Here is an 18,264-nt window from a genome sequence, read left to right as displayed (position 1 = left end):
TAACAGTTTAGGTTATTGGGTTGAATTAGTTCTTTGACAAGGTATCAGAGCTTTACTGACCAAGTGATCACGAGTTTGAATTTTATCATTTCTATTTATTTGATAAAAAAATCAAGTACATGATAATATGAGTTTGTGCAAGTTTCAAATCTAAAAAGTTTTCATTTAAAAGAGAGTGTTAGAGAATAATATAAATTATATCTTATAACCTTACCTAATAATTTAAGTTATTAAGTTGAATTGGTTTTTTTAGCAATAATAAAGTAGTGTTATAAAGTGAAGGTTAAGAGTGCAAAAAAGCTCTAGAATCCATACACACTAACGATACCTGGCTGAGAATCTAAAAATGGAGGGGATAGTAATTTGTTCCACGCATGCGACAATTCAAGAAATAGTAACACTTGTTTTATTTTTTGAAATAATTTGAATTGGCCCACTTCACTTGAAATAGCAGTGATTGTCCGCAAGCATGCTTAGCTGTATCATCGTGCCTGATTGATTACTGATCAATCGAAGCAAATGAAAGCAATAGCCATTGGTGATTGGCCCACTCAACCAATACTGATCAAAATAGACATAAAAATTCAGCAGAAAAATTTATTGCCTTTATAACATATGATCAAATAAGAATCAACCAAATCAGAAAGATAATAAATTAGCCCCAATTCTTTGCATGGAAAAGGAAATTCTAACTAAATAAATCAGCTAGAACATCTTGGTACATTTTTTTTTTAATTCTCCTCCATCTTTATCAAAATTAACTCCTTCCTTTCCCCCCCTCTCGATCTTCCTTTGTGGTTTGAGTGCTGAGGAGCTTATTGCAAGTACAATGCAATGAGTGAAGCAAGGGAGGCACCGACCAATGAACCAACTACTGGCAAGCTACCTGAGGCACCACTTGTTGGCGATGGGGCTGGAGCAGCAACCTCATCAGCCATGACTGCACTCACGGAGGCAGCAGCGAATAAGATAGCACAGGCAATCTTCTTCATTTCCATTTCTTTTTTCTTTAGGCAGTGAACGGCAAAATAAACTCGAATAAACGACCAAAAAAACCTTGCCGAACCTGCCTTAATTTGGTATGGAGTTTGCAGCCTGAGAAATATTGATGGCATTGGGGATGGTATATATAGGGGTTTGGTTGAGCTGTTCTCGGAAGATAACATCTGTTTTTGGGCACTTATTAAGGTCAAACTTATAAATTAGAGGCTAATTTTTTGTTTCTTAGTGGCAAAGCTCATTGTTTTGAGCGAGTCTCGTGCTTTGTTGGTTAAGACAGGATCGAAGACTTTTCTTTCCATCTTTCTTTTTTTGAGAAATCCAATTTTGTTTCGTTTACAACCAATAATGATATGGCCAAGAGAAAACTTAGCACTTTTAATTAATGAAAAGTTTTTTTTTTTTTTTTTCAATTGAGAGAGGTACGATGAATTTTGAATTACATGGAAAGTTAGTGTACGAGCTAATTTGTGTATATTTTAATTAATTTTATAAATTTTAAAATTAATAATTATATAAGTGTTTAATGACCTTAAGATTTATGAGACTTAAACTAATTATTTTTAAAAAAATAAATTTAAAACTTAACCAGTTAAATTATATCTCGCATGACCAAGATACTACTTTTTATCCCATGTATCGGACAATTTGTTTTAATTATATATAATTTTTCTTGTTGATGAGGTAAGGATACTTCCTGGTCACATCACCTTTATTATAATTGATTCAGGAAATAAAAAGTAAAGTTTTTTGGTCCGAGCCTTGGAACATTAGAAATCTATGATTTGTAATGAAAAATAATTTCTTTTTAATTTAAAAAATAAAATATAACTTTCATCCTTTTCTGTAATATGGGTTAACCGTAACAAAAAAGAAGACAAATATCACAGCTTATTTTCAATGGGCAGTAACCCATTTTCGTCCCCAAGTGCTCCTTGGGGGCGTAGGGCTGGGGGGTTAATGCAGAAACATGAAGGGAACAAACAGGAGATAGCTACAATGCTGGATTTGATTCAGCTCTTGGCAATCCTCTTGGTGAATGCTGTGTCTCCCCCTTCTGGACTCTCTTTGATGTTAAGCAAGGTCGGTGCTCCATTCAACCAGGCGGTGCTCTTTGACTGACCTTTTCTTTTCGTCACAGAACGAGCTGAAGGTTCGAAAAATAGGGGGAAAAACATATAATATCGAAATCGGTATAATATAATGCTTGTTAGATTACGATTTAGTGGGTTTTTTATTATTATTATTTTATTTAAATACTGTGAATTAACAAGAATCGAATCTAATCCAGATCCGATGAACAGCCCAGATTATTGGATTAATTCCATTTTTTATTTTTAATGAAGTATGAAAAACAAGTCACATTGCGCAAACTGAATTAATTTTTTAGAGTTAGGTTCCGGATTGTGAAATTCCCATAAATATGGAGGACAACATTCCAGGCCAGCTAGCTAGCTCGTTCAAAGCATATTTATTAAACCTGGCTTCCGAGTTGTCCTTGGTCCACTTACAAAAATTAAAAAATATATTAAAATTTTAATATTTTATATGAAAAAATTAATAAAAAATTCATGTAAATATAGACCATACATATCATAAATAATAAAATTTATAAAAATATTTTAAAAAGTTTTTTTATCTCATATTAAAAAGATATTATTTAAACTTTTAAATTAAAGTATTTAAATCAAAAAAGTTTTTTATTTCACATTGAAAAAAAATAATTTTTTTTTTTTAGAAATATAGAGTATATATGCTAATGAGTTTCAAATCAAACATTAAAAAAATATTATGTTATTCTTCTAAGTTGAATTATTTAAATCAAAAGGTTTTTTATTCCACATTGAAAAAACTTTTTTTTTCTTGAAAATATAGAGTACATATATTAATGGATTTCAAATCTCATATTTAAAAAAAAAAAAAAAATCAGGTCTAATCCGGGTCTCACTCAGTTGATTGGGTTTTACAAAGTTGTTACACATATTGATTTTTCAAAAAATTCAGATCGATTTATTTAGCTCTCAAGTCAACTGGATTCTAAAACGACCCACGAGATCAATTCCAATGTAATATCTATGGTTGAAAGAGAATCCCACAACGCGAAGAAATAAGTAGAGAAATGCCCCGAACAGGCAAAATGAAATTAAAAAAAAAAAAGAGGTCAGAACAGTAATTGGCGACACATCTTAGCTTTCCAAATTCCAACCACCAGGCATTTGCTGGTAGAAGCAAAGAAACTCAGTACGACACGGGGAGATATATATATATATATATATATATATATGCGTAATCAAATTCGAAAATAAAATATATACTTGAATTCCTTAAGATAAGAGTTACTGTTGTCTTTTTATTATTATCATTATACGTTATACATATAATTATAAATAAAAACTAAAAGGTAAAGAAACTCACCCAAAGACAAGTATTACATTTTGTAATACCCTTTCACTATTAATTCACTGCTAACTCGCATACATTTCATTATCGATTTATCCTAGTACTCATTCTTTAATCATTGTAAAATTAGGCTCCTCTAATTTTTGAAGTTTAAGAAAAAATTAATTTTGATCTAAAACTTCTTTTTTTTTTTAGTATATTGTTTAAGAGATGAGAGAGAAAGTTAATGGATTTTGGCAATAAAGAAAAAACATAATATTAATACCAATTATAGCCACCAAAATAGTCTATCTTTTTATCAAATGGTTTCATATGATGAGAGAAGTTTTCATTGAGGTTTTTTTTTTTTTTTTTTACATTGAAAGTGCCTAAAAAACAGATTTGAACCCGAGCATTTTTATTAATTTCTGGTTGATTTTGGTTTTGGGGATTCTTGAAGCCATATATTGGTTTAACAAGGTTTTTGTTGTGTTGTTAGGTGTTTTGAGTAAAAAATAAGTGTTTAGGTAAAAAAAAAAAAATTAGCCTTGATTTTTTAGCCACCACAGTAGCCGGAATTTGGGCAAAGTCAGAGGACACATTACCTTATTCTATTTTTTTTAAAAATAAAATTGGGGTCATCTTCCTTATCTGCATGGAAAAACATGGGCCAAGCACGAGGCCCTTACTAAATGGGCCATACATTTTGGCATGTCAACCCCTTGTTTTATTCTAGGTGTTATTGTATATGATGTGTAGTCAATTAGTTGATTATACGTGATATTGATTTTGTTCATGTAAATATATTTAATTTATTAACAAAGACTTGTTTATCTTTAACATTCATTAAATATTTTATTAATAAATATAATATTTGATTAATGAATCTAGAGTAAAGATAAAGTTTTAGGGACAAAAACGCTTTGCAAAGAAAATTATAAAGTTGTTATAATTATAAGATTCTTATTGCATTAAAGAATTGTTTCTAAATGTTCCCGGTCAATACTCTATTAAAAGTGAACATTAATGAGAGTTGTTGAGACTGATACATATTATGTTTTTTCATTTACTAAAGGAAGCAATTGTTATTATAAGCTGAAATATGATGGATAAATAAAACTAATATGTAAGTGCTTGTCAGATGACATATACACTGAACTGACATATATGAGAATTTCATATAAAGAAATCACTTATATTTATGGAAAGACTCACATGAATGTTGTGTGAATGATCTTTATATTTGAGATCACTAAGTTATCTTATATAGAGAGTGTTATGTTTTAATTTTGCTACACATCTTAATCAAAGGTAACAAATTGGTAAATGTTAGGTATAACATGAACTATATAAAAATATTTAAATAATTAAAAAAGTATTTATCACCCTACTTGAATTGAAGAAAATATCTTATATGTTTTTAAATAGTATTGATTATAAATCCTTGTGTAATGTGAAATAAGATTTGAAAAGAGTTTAACTCTTATTCAATGAATCAATAAGTATGATGTTTTAAACAAACATGATTTGATAGAGCAGATGCACTCCATACTATAATATATAAATCAAAACATTGTTAATAGATGAATAATAATTACAGTGAGAAACTAGTCAATGAAAAGTTAAGTCAAACCACTTGTAATTTTCCTAATATTTCGGGGATCATGATAGACTATTAGACATTATATTTGATCTTCAAATATAAATGAAACAATTGTTGAATTGATAAATAATTAATTTGTTTAATCCTATTTCATTTAGAATTATGATTTATATTTGGGCCAACTTATTAGGGGACCTAATAAGTAACATACATAAGAACCATTGGTTAAAAATTAAAATGAGATGATTAATCAAGTGTGATTGATTGTAAATAAGTTTTAGAAATTGAGGACTAAAGTGTAATTTATATGGGAAATTATAATTTTAGACCTAGAAAAATCAAGTAGGGACTTCATTGAATAAATTTATAAAATTAGCCTAAAATAATATATGTGATATTATTTAAGGGGCTAATGGATACTTTGCAATTTATATGGTTTTTAGGTTTCCCTATATAAAAAGTTATGCCTCTTATTTTCTAAGGTAAGTAGAGTACAATACAGAAATACATAAAACAGAAAAGAAAAGAGCTAGCACTGAAAGGTATACAAATCCCTCTCTCTTAAAAGGATTTAGAAGATTTTTCACTAATGGTTTGTATGGATTACTATTAAAGCGTGGATACTTGGACGACTTGTAGTTTGTGACAACCCAGCCTTGAAGTAATTATTCAAAGTCGAAAAAAAAATCCTAGATTTGTCCAACATGATCCTTGAGACTCCTAAACAAATTTAAATTTATAGTTTTTGCTATATGTATGTGTTTCGAGAAACCTAATACCAAGACTATACATGAAAAGCACCAAACCCAAAACAAGCCACTCTTGAGAGAAATAAATGAATTCCAAAGATCTTGGGAAGATTTAAAAAACATTTTCTTGTACATTCATCACAAAATATTTATAGATCCCAATACATCTAATGCCAAATAGTTGTCAGAAAGCACAAGCAAAAAAACACATTATGCACCCTAATCACACCTTTAATCAATTTAACGTGTGTCTATTTCTATAATCATCTTATTAAATTTTTTATTTATTTTGGTAAATAAAGTTATTAAACACAACTAAGATAAAAGTCTGTGTTGAAAGGTTAGATATCTTTATCTATATATGTCTCCTAATTTTTTAATTTTAATTTTTATTTATTGTTAATGACTGTTTTTATTTATTTATTAACACACATAATTCTTGATTTATTTGATTACAAGTATATATAAGCTTTTTTTTATTGAACTTATAATTTTTTTATGTATAGAAACATGTCGAAAAAGTTGTATATATAATTTTTTTATTGAAAAAAAAATCTGATTATCAGCGTAACACGGGTCAAATGGCTAGTATAACATATAAATTGTGTAGTTTTATTGAGATTTATATAATTGAATATTTCAAGGAAATGATATTTGGCTCATTGCCTTGAGTATCATCAGGAAATTAGGAATACTTAGATTTTATCGTTCAATCAAGTATTAAATTGAAATTATATTAATTTCTTTACCTTTCCAGTTTTTGTTTTACTCTCCCACGAGACAGATGGTCTATATTAAACTTAATATTCTGGAATTAAAAAAATAATAAAAACAAAAAACTTGAAATGCATTCAAAAAATGAAAAATAGACCTAAGACAATGAAAATGGATTCATATGCTAATATTAGTAAATGTCAATATAGCTTTATATTGATTTGTACTTTGTCCCAAAATTGTCGGTCGGTGTATTCAATTTAGAGTGAGAGTAAACACGTTTATTTTGGAGAGATTATATAAATTATCGAGTGCCAACATGTGACGCACGAGTGGCTGTGTTGCTCTTGTTGCCTTCTACGAAAAAGGAAATATTCATTGAAGAGGTGCGCGCAAGAAATTACTGGTAGCCTATGGCAATTCGTTGCTGGCAACATTGAAGGGATAATTTGGAGAAAGATGAATGGAACCATTCATTAATGTGTAAATCAAAATGTAATGATGAATATTTATTATATAATGTATATTTTTTCAATTAAAATGTCAATATGATTTAAGCTAATAATGCGTAGGTAATGTTTGGAATGCTAGAAAAAGATATGAAACATAACTATTTGTGAAGTTGTTTGTTGCATCTTGTACTGTATGAAAATTAATTTTTGTCTGTCATCCAAAGCTGTTATAATTGAGAAATTTTGTCCAACTAAAAAGAATAAGAATAGGATAAATTTGTCAAATTCTTTACACTGGGTCATTCTAGGTTGATTTAAATCAATATAAAAATAAAATTGATTATTAAAATAATTTTTAAAACTCGATTCGAGAGTCCATCCAGGATAAGACTCAGGTCACAGGTTGGGTTGACCATTAACTTGAGTCAATTTAAAGATATAAATGACTATTATCATAGTTTTAAAATCTAATATGGGAATTGATTCGAGGCTAAATTTAAGCCATGGGTTGGATTGATTAGTGACTTAGGTTATTATAAGAATATAATTAATTATTATCATAATTTTAAACCTCAAACTTGAAGGTTGATCTTGTGCAAGTTCATGTTGTTGATCAGATTAATTATTAATCCAAGTAAATATAAATATAAAAATAAAAATAAAAATTATTATAATTTTAAAATTTGAATTAGGGTTAATCAGGTTAAAAAAAAAAAAATGCGCCTTCATTTACCTCTCTCACATACTGGACTGTCTAGGGTTTCTCATTGTGAAAACCATCACACAACCAAACCTTCCGACAATCATTACCAAGTCTTTTCCCAAGCCATCGTCAGCACTGTCATAAAACAAACCCATCAAACTCCATCACCCACTGTCAGTTACCAGACAAGCAACCATTTCCAGTAGCCTCTCCACACAAGCTTAGATTTTTTATTTGCAGGCCCCAGTTAGAAGGGCAGCAAAGTTTGTTTGGGCAGGTTTTTTTCTATTAGAATGCTGTCTGTTGGGATTTTTAGTAGTCTCATTATATTGTGGCAAAGATAGAGCATTTTGTTCTTTTAATCAAGGTGGTGCAGTGATAAAAATTTAGGATAAAAAAATTTGTTTTTTCTGTGATTTCAAATTTGAACCTTAAAGTTGTTAATATTAATAGCCACTAGAAACTTACTTGACTGTTAATTTCAAGATCCTTGAAGATTAGTCGAGATACATGCAAGTTAGCTAGAACACCCCACATAAATAATAATAATAAAAACCAAAACAAAGCATTTTTTTCACACACACAAATATATCTCATGTTGTGGTTGTGAATGTAATATAAATTGATATTTTGTTAATTAAAACGTTTTGCTTGTGAAACGCAATATCATTAAAATATATTATTTAAATATCATTTAAATATAGTACTTTCAAAATATAGTAAAGTCAAATTATATTATTTCACCAAATATTTTATAAAAAATGTTATTCCGCCATCTATTTTAATTTTGTGGTAATTGCCCAATTTATCTCGGGTAAAGAGGGTCAACCCGAGTTGATCCTGATTAAAAAAAAATCAATGAATTTTTTACCGATATTTTATCTCGGGCAAGTCAACCCAAGTTTTTAATTCAGAGAGGTTGGATCAATTCTTTTTTTATTTTTTATTAAACTTAGACTGGTCTAGACCTCGAAAATATCGTATCTTATCTAAAATTTACTAAACACAAAATAAAACAAATTATTCAGTTCAATATAATGCACAACATTATATTATCAGATTAGTTTATCCCAATCATTATTGTCCGGTATACCAAACAACACCTCAAGGGACTGATATTCTTTCATGTTTCCTGTATATCATATTCATTTCACTATTTTTTTTAAATAAATGAATTATAGCTAGGATTCTAGTGTGTGTGTATCATATTCATTTATGTTAACACTTACCTTAGCAAACAGTTTTAATTTTGTGACGGAAAATCTTGAAAAAGGAAAGGGAGATTAAAACAAGTCCTCCATAATATCTTTCAAAGCACCTCGTTGGAGAATTTTCAACCCTTGAAGTTTCATTGTCATCAGTAGCAAAGGATTTTCTCATTTTTTTTTTTTTTCACATTATCATATTAAAACCATTAAAATTATATTAAAAAATATTAATTTAATATTCTTTTTCAAGTCAACAATATTTTTAAAAACATGTAAACACAGAAACAGGAATTATATCAAACATCCTTTATATTTGGATAACCTTTGCATTTTTCCATAATTAGATATACTATGATAGCACCACTTCCATGACCTAATCAAAGTGTTTCATGGACATCACTCATAGATCTAATATATATATATATATTAGCAATCTTGAGCGGTATAATTCAACTGGTTAGTTTCTGGATTTACTCCTCAAAGATCACCAACTCGAGTTCTATAAACCTCAAGGCTACTGGAAACTTATATGGTCATTAACTTTAGAGTCCGTGGAATTAGCCAAAATATATACAAAATAGCCCGAATAACCACATTAATCTAATATATATATATATATATATATATATATATATATATATATATATATATTAATTTTAGCATTTATTTCCACGATCGGCTATCAACAATGTCATATTCTACGACAAAACTCTTTATGTCATAGAACCATGAATAGACTTATATTTTGAGTATCATTTTCATTGAGCACTAAAAGCTAACAAATAGGATTGAACTCCAAGTTCTGCATCTTGTGAACGAATATATGTGCAATAACATTATTTTTTTAAAAGGAAAAGTTATTTGTGCATGTATATTTTTTAGTTTAAAAAGAAAAATGGGATATTTAGCTAGTTTAATTAAATGAAGATGGCATGTAATGTCATTTTGAATACTTAAATAATAAACTTTTTTTTTTAATTAAACTTTTTTATCTCTTTTTTTTAAAAAAAATTCATTTTTAGATTCTTATTAACGATTGACCGAGTTGTTTTTTAATTATTCAAGTCAACTAGATTATATTGACACAATTTCCGCTCAATTTAGTTTTAAACTTGGACTAGATAATTAGTTGAGTTAAGATATTTTTTCTGTTAATTTTTTTTTTTTTTAATTTCATCCTTATATATATTTTTTTATCGATCAAGTTAATAGAATCTTACTGAAATAACTTATATACAATTTAATTTTAAATTTAAATTACAAAAACTTGTATAGAAAGCTTCAATATTAATTCATCGAATGGAGTTTAATAATAATATTAAATAATATTCTACAGACTGAATTATTTTTTTTTTGTTATATTCATATATAAAAAAAAAAAAAACTGAATCTTACCCGCATAATAAAAACGTTACTAATTCTAAGCTTAGACTTATATTTTATTATATTTCCATTTCTGTTCATTTTCCAAGTTGATGGGGGCCTCATTAAATACGGTGACATCATCATTGTGAGAGTGAAAGATCGAGAACGTCGGCAGTGTGAACTGAAATTACAAGGAAAAAAAAAAAAAACGGATAGTTCGGTCACGGGCGTTACTGTCTCGTTCCTTCTTGCGGGCCACCTTTACTGTTTGATTTCAAAGGCTGCTCAGCTGAACTTTCTAGGATGCTTCGAAAAAATCATGGGTATAGATCTATTTACCTATTCAAACGCAATAATAATAAAAAAAAAAGTATAGATGAACATTATTATATTGACCACGACAACACAAAAACCATAGTATAATAATATAATAAAATAAATGAAAGATGTATATTAACCTTAAAAGATAAAATATCATAAAGAATTATCCAAATAATTCTATTTACCTATTCAAACGCAATTAAAAAAAAAGAAAAAAGTATAGATGAACATAATTATATTGACCACGACAACACAAAAACCATATTATAATAATATAATAAAATAAATGAAAGATGTATATTAACCTTAAAAGATAAAATATCATAAAGAATTATCCAAATAATCAATAGGAATAACACCTCCACCGATGTCATGATAAAAATTATCTAGTAAAGGTTGGGATAACAATTTTTCCAAGTTGATTAGTATCTATGATGGTACTTGCTCAACTGTTTTGGAAGAAGGCCATTCAACACACGGAAGAGGAGTCGTCCGCAAGGCATGCGCAAGAAAATTATCTCGGCGAAGTTTAGCTTTGTGTTGCGTTGAACGACTTACCTCTCGGTGCTTGCCTAAAACATGGTACGCTAGCCCTGCCTGCCTACTTCAGCAAAATAGCTAACCATCCACCATTATAAATAGGTGCACCATTTTCTGTACACGAGCATAACCATCCACAACTTAATTCGAGCAAAAACAGAGGAAAAGAAATGGCAGCTAAATCTTGTCAGGACGGCCATCCCGCTGAGGCTTTTGGATGGGCAGCAAGAGACCACTCTGGGGTCCTCTCTCCTTTCAAATTCTCTCGGAGGTTCCATCTCTTATCTCTGAACTGCTTTTTTGGGCTCTGTTTTTTTATCCCCACCGATTGATCACTCTATACCTATGAATATCTCCCGTTTTATGAATTGTATTAAGAAAGAATTTCTCTTGCAGGGCAACAGGAGAGAAGGACGTCGCAATCAAGGTGCTGTTCTGTGGAATATGTCACTCGGACCTTCATATGATCAAGAATGAGTGGGGTATCTCTTCCTACCCTGTTGTCCCTGGGTATGTACTCTGATATCATATAAATATATATATAAGGACAAGTTTGAATTGAAGAGCGAAGATCAATTATGGTGATAAACACCCTGATGAGTGATGAATTAATTAAAAATCATTCGTTCGCGCTTTGACACTGTATATACCTGAATCCTTGTATCATGGGAAATGATCTTATCACGAGTTTTTTTTTTTTTTTTTTTTTCAGTGCACATTTATTTGATAAATGGACATTTAGGATAACATATTAAGTTCACCAACAGTTAGTTTCCTAACAGGGACATGCATTTGAAGTTTATGTTGAGAATATTGGCAATGCAGGCATGAGATTGTGGGGCAAGTGACAGGGGTAGGCAGCAAGGTTGAAAAGTTCAAAGTTGGAGATAAAGTTGGGGTAGGGTACATGGTTGGATCATGCCAATCTTGCGATAGTTGTCATGACGATCTCGAAAATTACTGCCCAGAAACAATAGTCACCAGTGGTGGCAAGTACCATGATGGAGCCACCACATACGGAGGCTTCTCAGACATTATGGTCGCAGATGAGCACTACGTAATTCGAATTCCAGAGAATCTCCCTCTTGATGCCGGTGCTCCTCTCCTATGTGCTGGGATTACAGTGTATAGCCCCTTGAAATATTATGGCCTTGACAAACCAGGTATGCATGTGGGTGTAGTCGGGCTTGGTGGGCTCGGTCATGTAGCTGTAAAGTTTGCAAAAGCTATGGGGATCAAGGTGACAGTGATCAGTACCTCTCCAAAAAAGAAGCAGGAGGCTCTTGAGCATCTTGGCGCTCATTCATTTTTGGTTAGCCGTGACCCCGATCAGATGCAGGTATCCATGATGCAGAGCACAATCCTTGCATTATTAACTGATTAAAGAAACTCAATCTTCTTTCCTCTATGCTTGTCTTCTAATCTTGTTGCTGTTCGCTATTAGGCTGCAATGGGCACAATGGATGGTATAATCGACACGGTCTCGACGATGCACCCTCTCTTCCCTTTGATTGGTCTGTTGAAGACTCAGGGAAAGCTGGTTTTGGTTGGTGCGCCGGAGAAGCCACTCGAGCTACCGGTGTTTCCTCTTATCACGGGTATACATATCTCAACCAATCTAAATCAAGCCTCATTTAGCATGGTAGTAAAATAAACAATGCAACTTACACCATTGTTATGGATAAACAGGAAGGAAGATAGTGGGTGGTAGTAGCATCGGAGGAATAAAGGAAACACAAGAGATGATTGATTTTGCAGCCAAGAACAACATAACAGCAGACGTTGAGGTGATTCCAATGGATTATGTGAACACTGCCTTGGAGCGGCTATCGAAATCAGATGTTCGGTACAGATTTGTGATTGACATTGGCAATACATTGAAGATTTGATGTTCATCTTCCACATAACTCAGTGGAGAAATGGCCTGAGTTTTGAGGATTCGTAGGTCCGAATCATTTTTCAGCTTTCAGCAATAAGTTTTTGTCTGGTAATTAAAAACATATACGGGCTTGTAATGCTATGGTGGGCAAGGGAAGTGGAAGGCCCAACCCTTGTGGTTCCTTTTCTTCCAAATCCATTACTTTGGATCTACAAATATCGCTCGCCTTATTTTTAATATACTAATTGTTTTTTTTTCTGTCACAATTCGCGTTGTTTTTTTTATTTGAATGAATGAAATAAATTATTTAATAATAATGAATAATTTTATGATTTAAAGCAATTGTCAGATTCATATATTGCAATGTCATAAATATGATTGATTCCTCAATCCCTTTAATTTCTTATGCAATCATTTTAATTATTGTTTTTAATATTTGATTTTTTATAATATTATCCAAAATACTGTTTATTCGATGGCTAACTATAAATTACATAAAAAAAAACATAAATTCATAAAAAAATATATATATTTATTCGATGGCTAACTATACTTTAAATATCAGTAACCATCCAAAATTATTTATTCGATGGCTAAGTTGCAAATATAACTAAAATTCAAACACTTTTTAATTAGTCTAAAACAATATGAAGAAATTAAGGCATTCTTGGCTCCACTCTATATGAAGAAATCAGGGTTTTTTTTTTTTTAACGATGATACTCGAGGGTGGTGGAAACTAAACTAGGATTCGAGTATCCAACTCACAATGGATTAAATTTGAAACTCTAACCATGTGATTAGTACACACTAATTCTCATTGACTTCCATAACATTTATTGTAATTATCAATGATGAAATGCATATAATCCATGAAGGATGCCTTGTTTGATATTTGTATTGTTTTAAGTGTTTTTAATCCATAATCTATTTTACAAATAGATTATATTTTAATGCATATAATCCATATTACACACTTTTTTGTAAAATTTATTTTCGAAGTTTGTATATTGAAAAGAACCTTTGTCTAAATCAACCTTTTTATATTACTATATATTAATTTCTATTTTAAACAAATAATTAGACTTGAATGTCTTTTGTTAGGAATAAATCAATATTTGAATAAAATGAGTCGAGGAAACAATTTAATATTCATAATATTATTTTAAAAATTATTTAGCATTAAATCATTGGACATCTTTATCATCCTTGTTACACGATAATTGCAATTAAAAGCATGAATTCTTTATTCTTTATATTTTTAATCAATTTCTACACACATTTTTATGTTCAATAATATATAAATCAATGAGTTACACTACCGCAAAATAGCAAAAAACCGACAACATATTTCATAGGTGTTTAAAGCTTGATTTTGTCGGAATTACAATTATTATTAGAATAACAGATGAAAAAAATCGTTAGAAAATATATCAGTGGTGATTTCTATTTCGATGCTCATTTTCTCAAGCATATAATCACTTATAGATTTTTCAATGAAATTATCACGGCAAATAAATAAAAATACCGACATGTTAGTAAACCCATTAGTAATTATGACATATTAAAGATGGAACTAATCTGTTAGAGAATTATATTTATATGTATGTTATCTATGCCATAAATTTATGGTAAATTCATCGGTGATTATATGCATATTGTCAATAAAATTAATCCGTCGAAGAATTACATTTATATTTGTGTTACCGACATAATAAACTTATGGTAATACCGTCTGTATTATATGTAATTAACTTTTTAAGTAAAAATAAAATAAACATTACAATTAAAAAATAAAATGAAAAAGAAAATTTAAACAAAAATAAATTAAAATAAAAAACAAATTTGTATTATTAATTTAAAAAATATTATTAAATATAATTTATCTATATAGGTAACAAAAGTTGAAGGAGGAGACGAGGACAGATCTTCATCAGAATCAGGAGTGCAACGAGGTGGAGAATAAGTACCAGTAAAAGTTGCCAACAACTACTCAATGACATTTAATTTATCCCTCAGTTCGACCATCTAAAAGAGAATGAGATTCTATATACCTCTTAGAACACTATATCCAAATAAAATATATTCTTAAGGCTAAAACATTGAATGTTTAGCTTGAACCTTAAAAAACATAAAATCTCTATAAATTTGATAGGACATGTCATGCATCAATAAGATAAGGATCTCTCATGAAAACTATGAATTATATATTACTCATAATTGATTAGTTTACCAATTACCTAGAAGAAATAAATGATATTTATTTCAATAAATAACTTGAAGCTATAGACGTCATGTATTAACCAAATTTGAAACTTGGTTAATCCACCTGAAAGGATAAAAATCGATGGATCTAAGTGAGTTTTTAATAGAAAGACTAACATGAAAGGCAATGTATAAATGTACAATGTAAGCTTTAAGGAGCAAGAATATCTAATTTACATGATATAATCAACATATTTGATTTCATAAAAAATATGGATAAACCTTGTGTTTACAAAATATTAGTGGGAGTGTTTTTTTTTTTTTTATCAAAATATAAGTATGTATTAAGATCAAAAGTGATCATGCTGGAAACTAGCAAATCCATATATATGTACAGAAATGAAGAGAAGACAGAGAAGGGAACAGACTCCCTATGAAATCAAACTAGATACAACCAAACCATTTAATTGCGTTAGCTGAATAGGAAAGCAAAGGAAGCAACATGTACACATAACAAAAAGGTGGGGTGGGAACAGACTCCCAATCAAAACTGGCCATGCAAGGTCAAGAGTAATAAGTATTATGCAACGGTTAGAGAAGAAACCAATCCATAAATGGTGGTGTCTAAACTAACCCTAATGGCATCACAAAAATGAATAGCAGGATGAAAAAACAAGAGTACCATCTCCAAGACAACTAGAAGCAAAGCTCCCAACAAAACCAAAATCTCAAAAAGATCAAAGCCCAGTGATGTTGTTTTTTTAATATTATATGTAGATGACATATTATTGTTAAGAAATGACATATCTTACTTTAATCAATAAATTTAATTGATGAAGAATTTCTCCATAAATTAATTTTAAGAAGCAACCTATAAATTGGATATAGAGATCTACAGAGATAGATCTAAAAGGTTGATTAGATTGTCTTATTCCATACATATAGACTAGATGTTAAAATAACTTAGCATGAAAGAATCTAAGATTGGATTTTTATCTATTTTATATGGAACATCTCTTTCCAAATACATGTGTTCTGAGACATAGATTGGGAGAGTTATGATGAAAATGGTATTATATACTTGGCTATAGGATCCATCAATGAAGAAGATAAACTAAAAGTTTAAAATTAATTGAATTAAGATTTTTTAAATGAAATGTTGAAAAAATAGTAAATACCAGTTAATATATTTTACTTTAAATGGTAGTGCTATGAGTTAGAATAGTTCCAAAAAAGAGCATAACTGATTCTACAGCTGAATAAGGATACACCTCCACGTTTAAGGAAATAAAGAGGTTGTTTGGATCAAAAAATTCATTAATGAAATAAATTGGTTCCTAGCATTGTTGATCCAGTTGTCCTATATTTTGATAACAATGAAATCATTGTATAAGTAAGAAACCAAGGTCTCATCAATGAACCAAATAAGTACTTAAGCAATTCTATTTGATTTTATAAATCAATGAAGTGAAAGATGTAAAGACAAATAAAGTATCCACCAAATATAATTTAAAAGATCTTCTTACTAAGTCACTATTCATGTAGAAGCATTAATGCTTAATGGAGTAATATGGTATTAAATACATGATCGATTAAATTTAGTGCAAATGAAAGATTGTTAATTTAATATGTCATATAGCTCATCAGTTGGTTACACATAACATTATTATATTCATGTAATATATATTTATTATTAATAAAGTCTTAATTTATCTTTAATATCTATATAATATTAGATTAATGAATCTAATATTTGATTTATGAATTTGTTGTAAAGATAAAGTCCATGAGATAAAAAAGTTTTGGAAATAAAATAAGTTGCTAAAATTATGCGATTTCTATTGCATTAAACATTATTTCTAAAATATTCCTGGTCGATGCTCTCTTAACTATTTGACATTTATCAGAGCCGTAAAGACTTATACGTATTATATTCTTTTTTTTATGAAAAGAATCAATTGTTCTCATAAGCTGAGATATAATGGGTACTTAAAACTAATATGTAGGTGTTTGTCATAAGACATATACACCGGATTGGTCCGAATGAGAATTTATATGGAGTTATCTTTTGTGTACATGAAAAGGCTCACGTGATGATTGTGCAAGTAAACATTAGACTTGAGATCAATAAGTTATCTTATATAGATAGTGTTATATTTCGACATTATTACACATTATCTTGGTAAATGTAATAACTAGAAAAACATTGGATATAATATAAACTATATGAAGGTATTTAAATGATCAAGAGAGAATTTATTACCCTATATGAATTAGAGAAAATATTTCACATGTTCTCAAATAGTATTGATTTAAAGATGGAATAAGATTTGAAAAGAGTTTTAAATTAAGAAAAAAAAAACCATACTTATTAAACATGATTTTGTATGGTGAGTTAATTTAATAAACTCATGAGATAAAACTTAACTTGAGTTAGGTTTTAGTTTGAATTGTTTATGATATGTACTTGATTAAATTTGGATGATCTAATGGGTTGATGATGACTTGATTAATTTGACCATATCAGGTAAGATATAAATAAATAACTTAAAAACAATTAAAATAACATAATTTTAAATAATAAAATAGTATATATATATATATATATATATATATATATATATGCTAATTGAAATTAATTTAATGACCCAATAACTCTTAACTCTTTTTCATATCAAATCACGACCAAATCTAACAAATTGCAAAGTAAGAAAAAGCCTTATGATGAAATAAATAAGTGCATAACTTGTATTTCTACGTTACTTTAAAGGAAACTATTTGTGCAATATGAACATCAAATTGCATTGCTTTTTTAAGTGAAGGATGTTGTGTAGACCTAATCATAGGTGGGCTATCCTTCTGGTTTGCTCAAGCCCAATAAATAATGGGTAGGCTTACGTATGAATATTTATCCCATAGGCCCAAACCATTACAACCTTTAATCAGGCATAGTGAATGACATAATTAACATTTGGCATCCTCTCTAGCTTTTGATTGGTCCATGAAAGAATCAGGGAAAATTGGTTTTAGTTGGTGCACTTCAGAAATCTACCAGTATTTCTTTAACTTATAGATATGTACATATATATGTATATCTCTTATGTATCGGTGTATTTTTGTTATGTTTGTTTATCATGAATAAAAGGGTT

General features: G+C 29.4%; 1 protein-coding gene across 1 annotated transcript; it reads left to right on the top strand.

Annotated features, from left to right (window-relative positions):
• Nucleotides 1–10,962: 10,962 nt before the first annotated feature.
• On the top strand, nucleotides 10,963–13,178 carry LOC118047063 (probable mannitol dehydrogenase). Its single transcript, XM_035056228.2, has 5 exons — nucleotides 10,963–11,304; nucleotides 11,430–11,543; nucleotides 11,859–12,372; nucleotides 12,478–12,631; nucleotides 12,723–13,178. Exons 1-5 carry the CDS (start codon nucleotides 11,204–11,206, stop codon nucleotides 12,920–12,922), a joined length of 1,083 nt encoding a protein of 360 aa, XP_034912119.1. The 5' UTR covers nucleotides 10,963–11,203; the 3' UTR covers nucleotides 12,923–13,178.
• The last annotated feature ends 5,086 nt before the right edge of the window (nucleotides 13,179–18,264 follow it).

This window comes from Populus alba, chromosome 1, assembly GCF_005239225.2.
Source record: "Populus alba chromosome 1, ASM523922v2, whole genome shotgun sequence".
Taxonomy (NCBI): domain Eukaryota; kingdom Viridiplantae; phylum Streptophyta; class Magnoliopsida; order Malpighiales; family Salicaceae; genus Populus; species Populus alba.
Note: the sequence above shows the minus strand (reverse complement) of the source record. Positions and strands in the feature narration are given on the sequence as shown.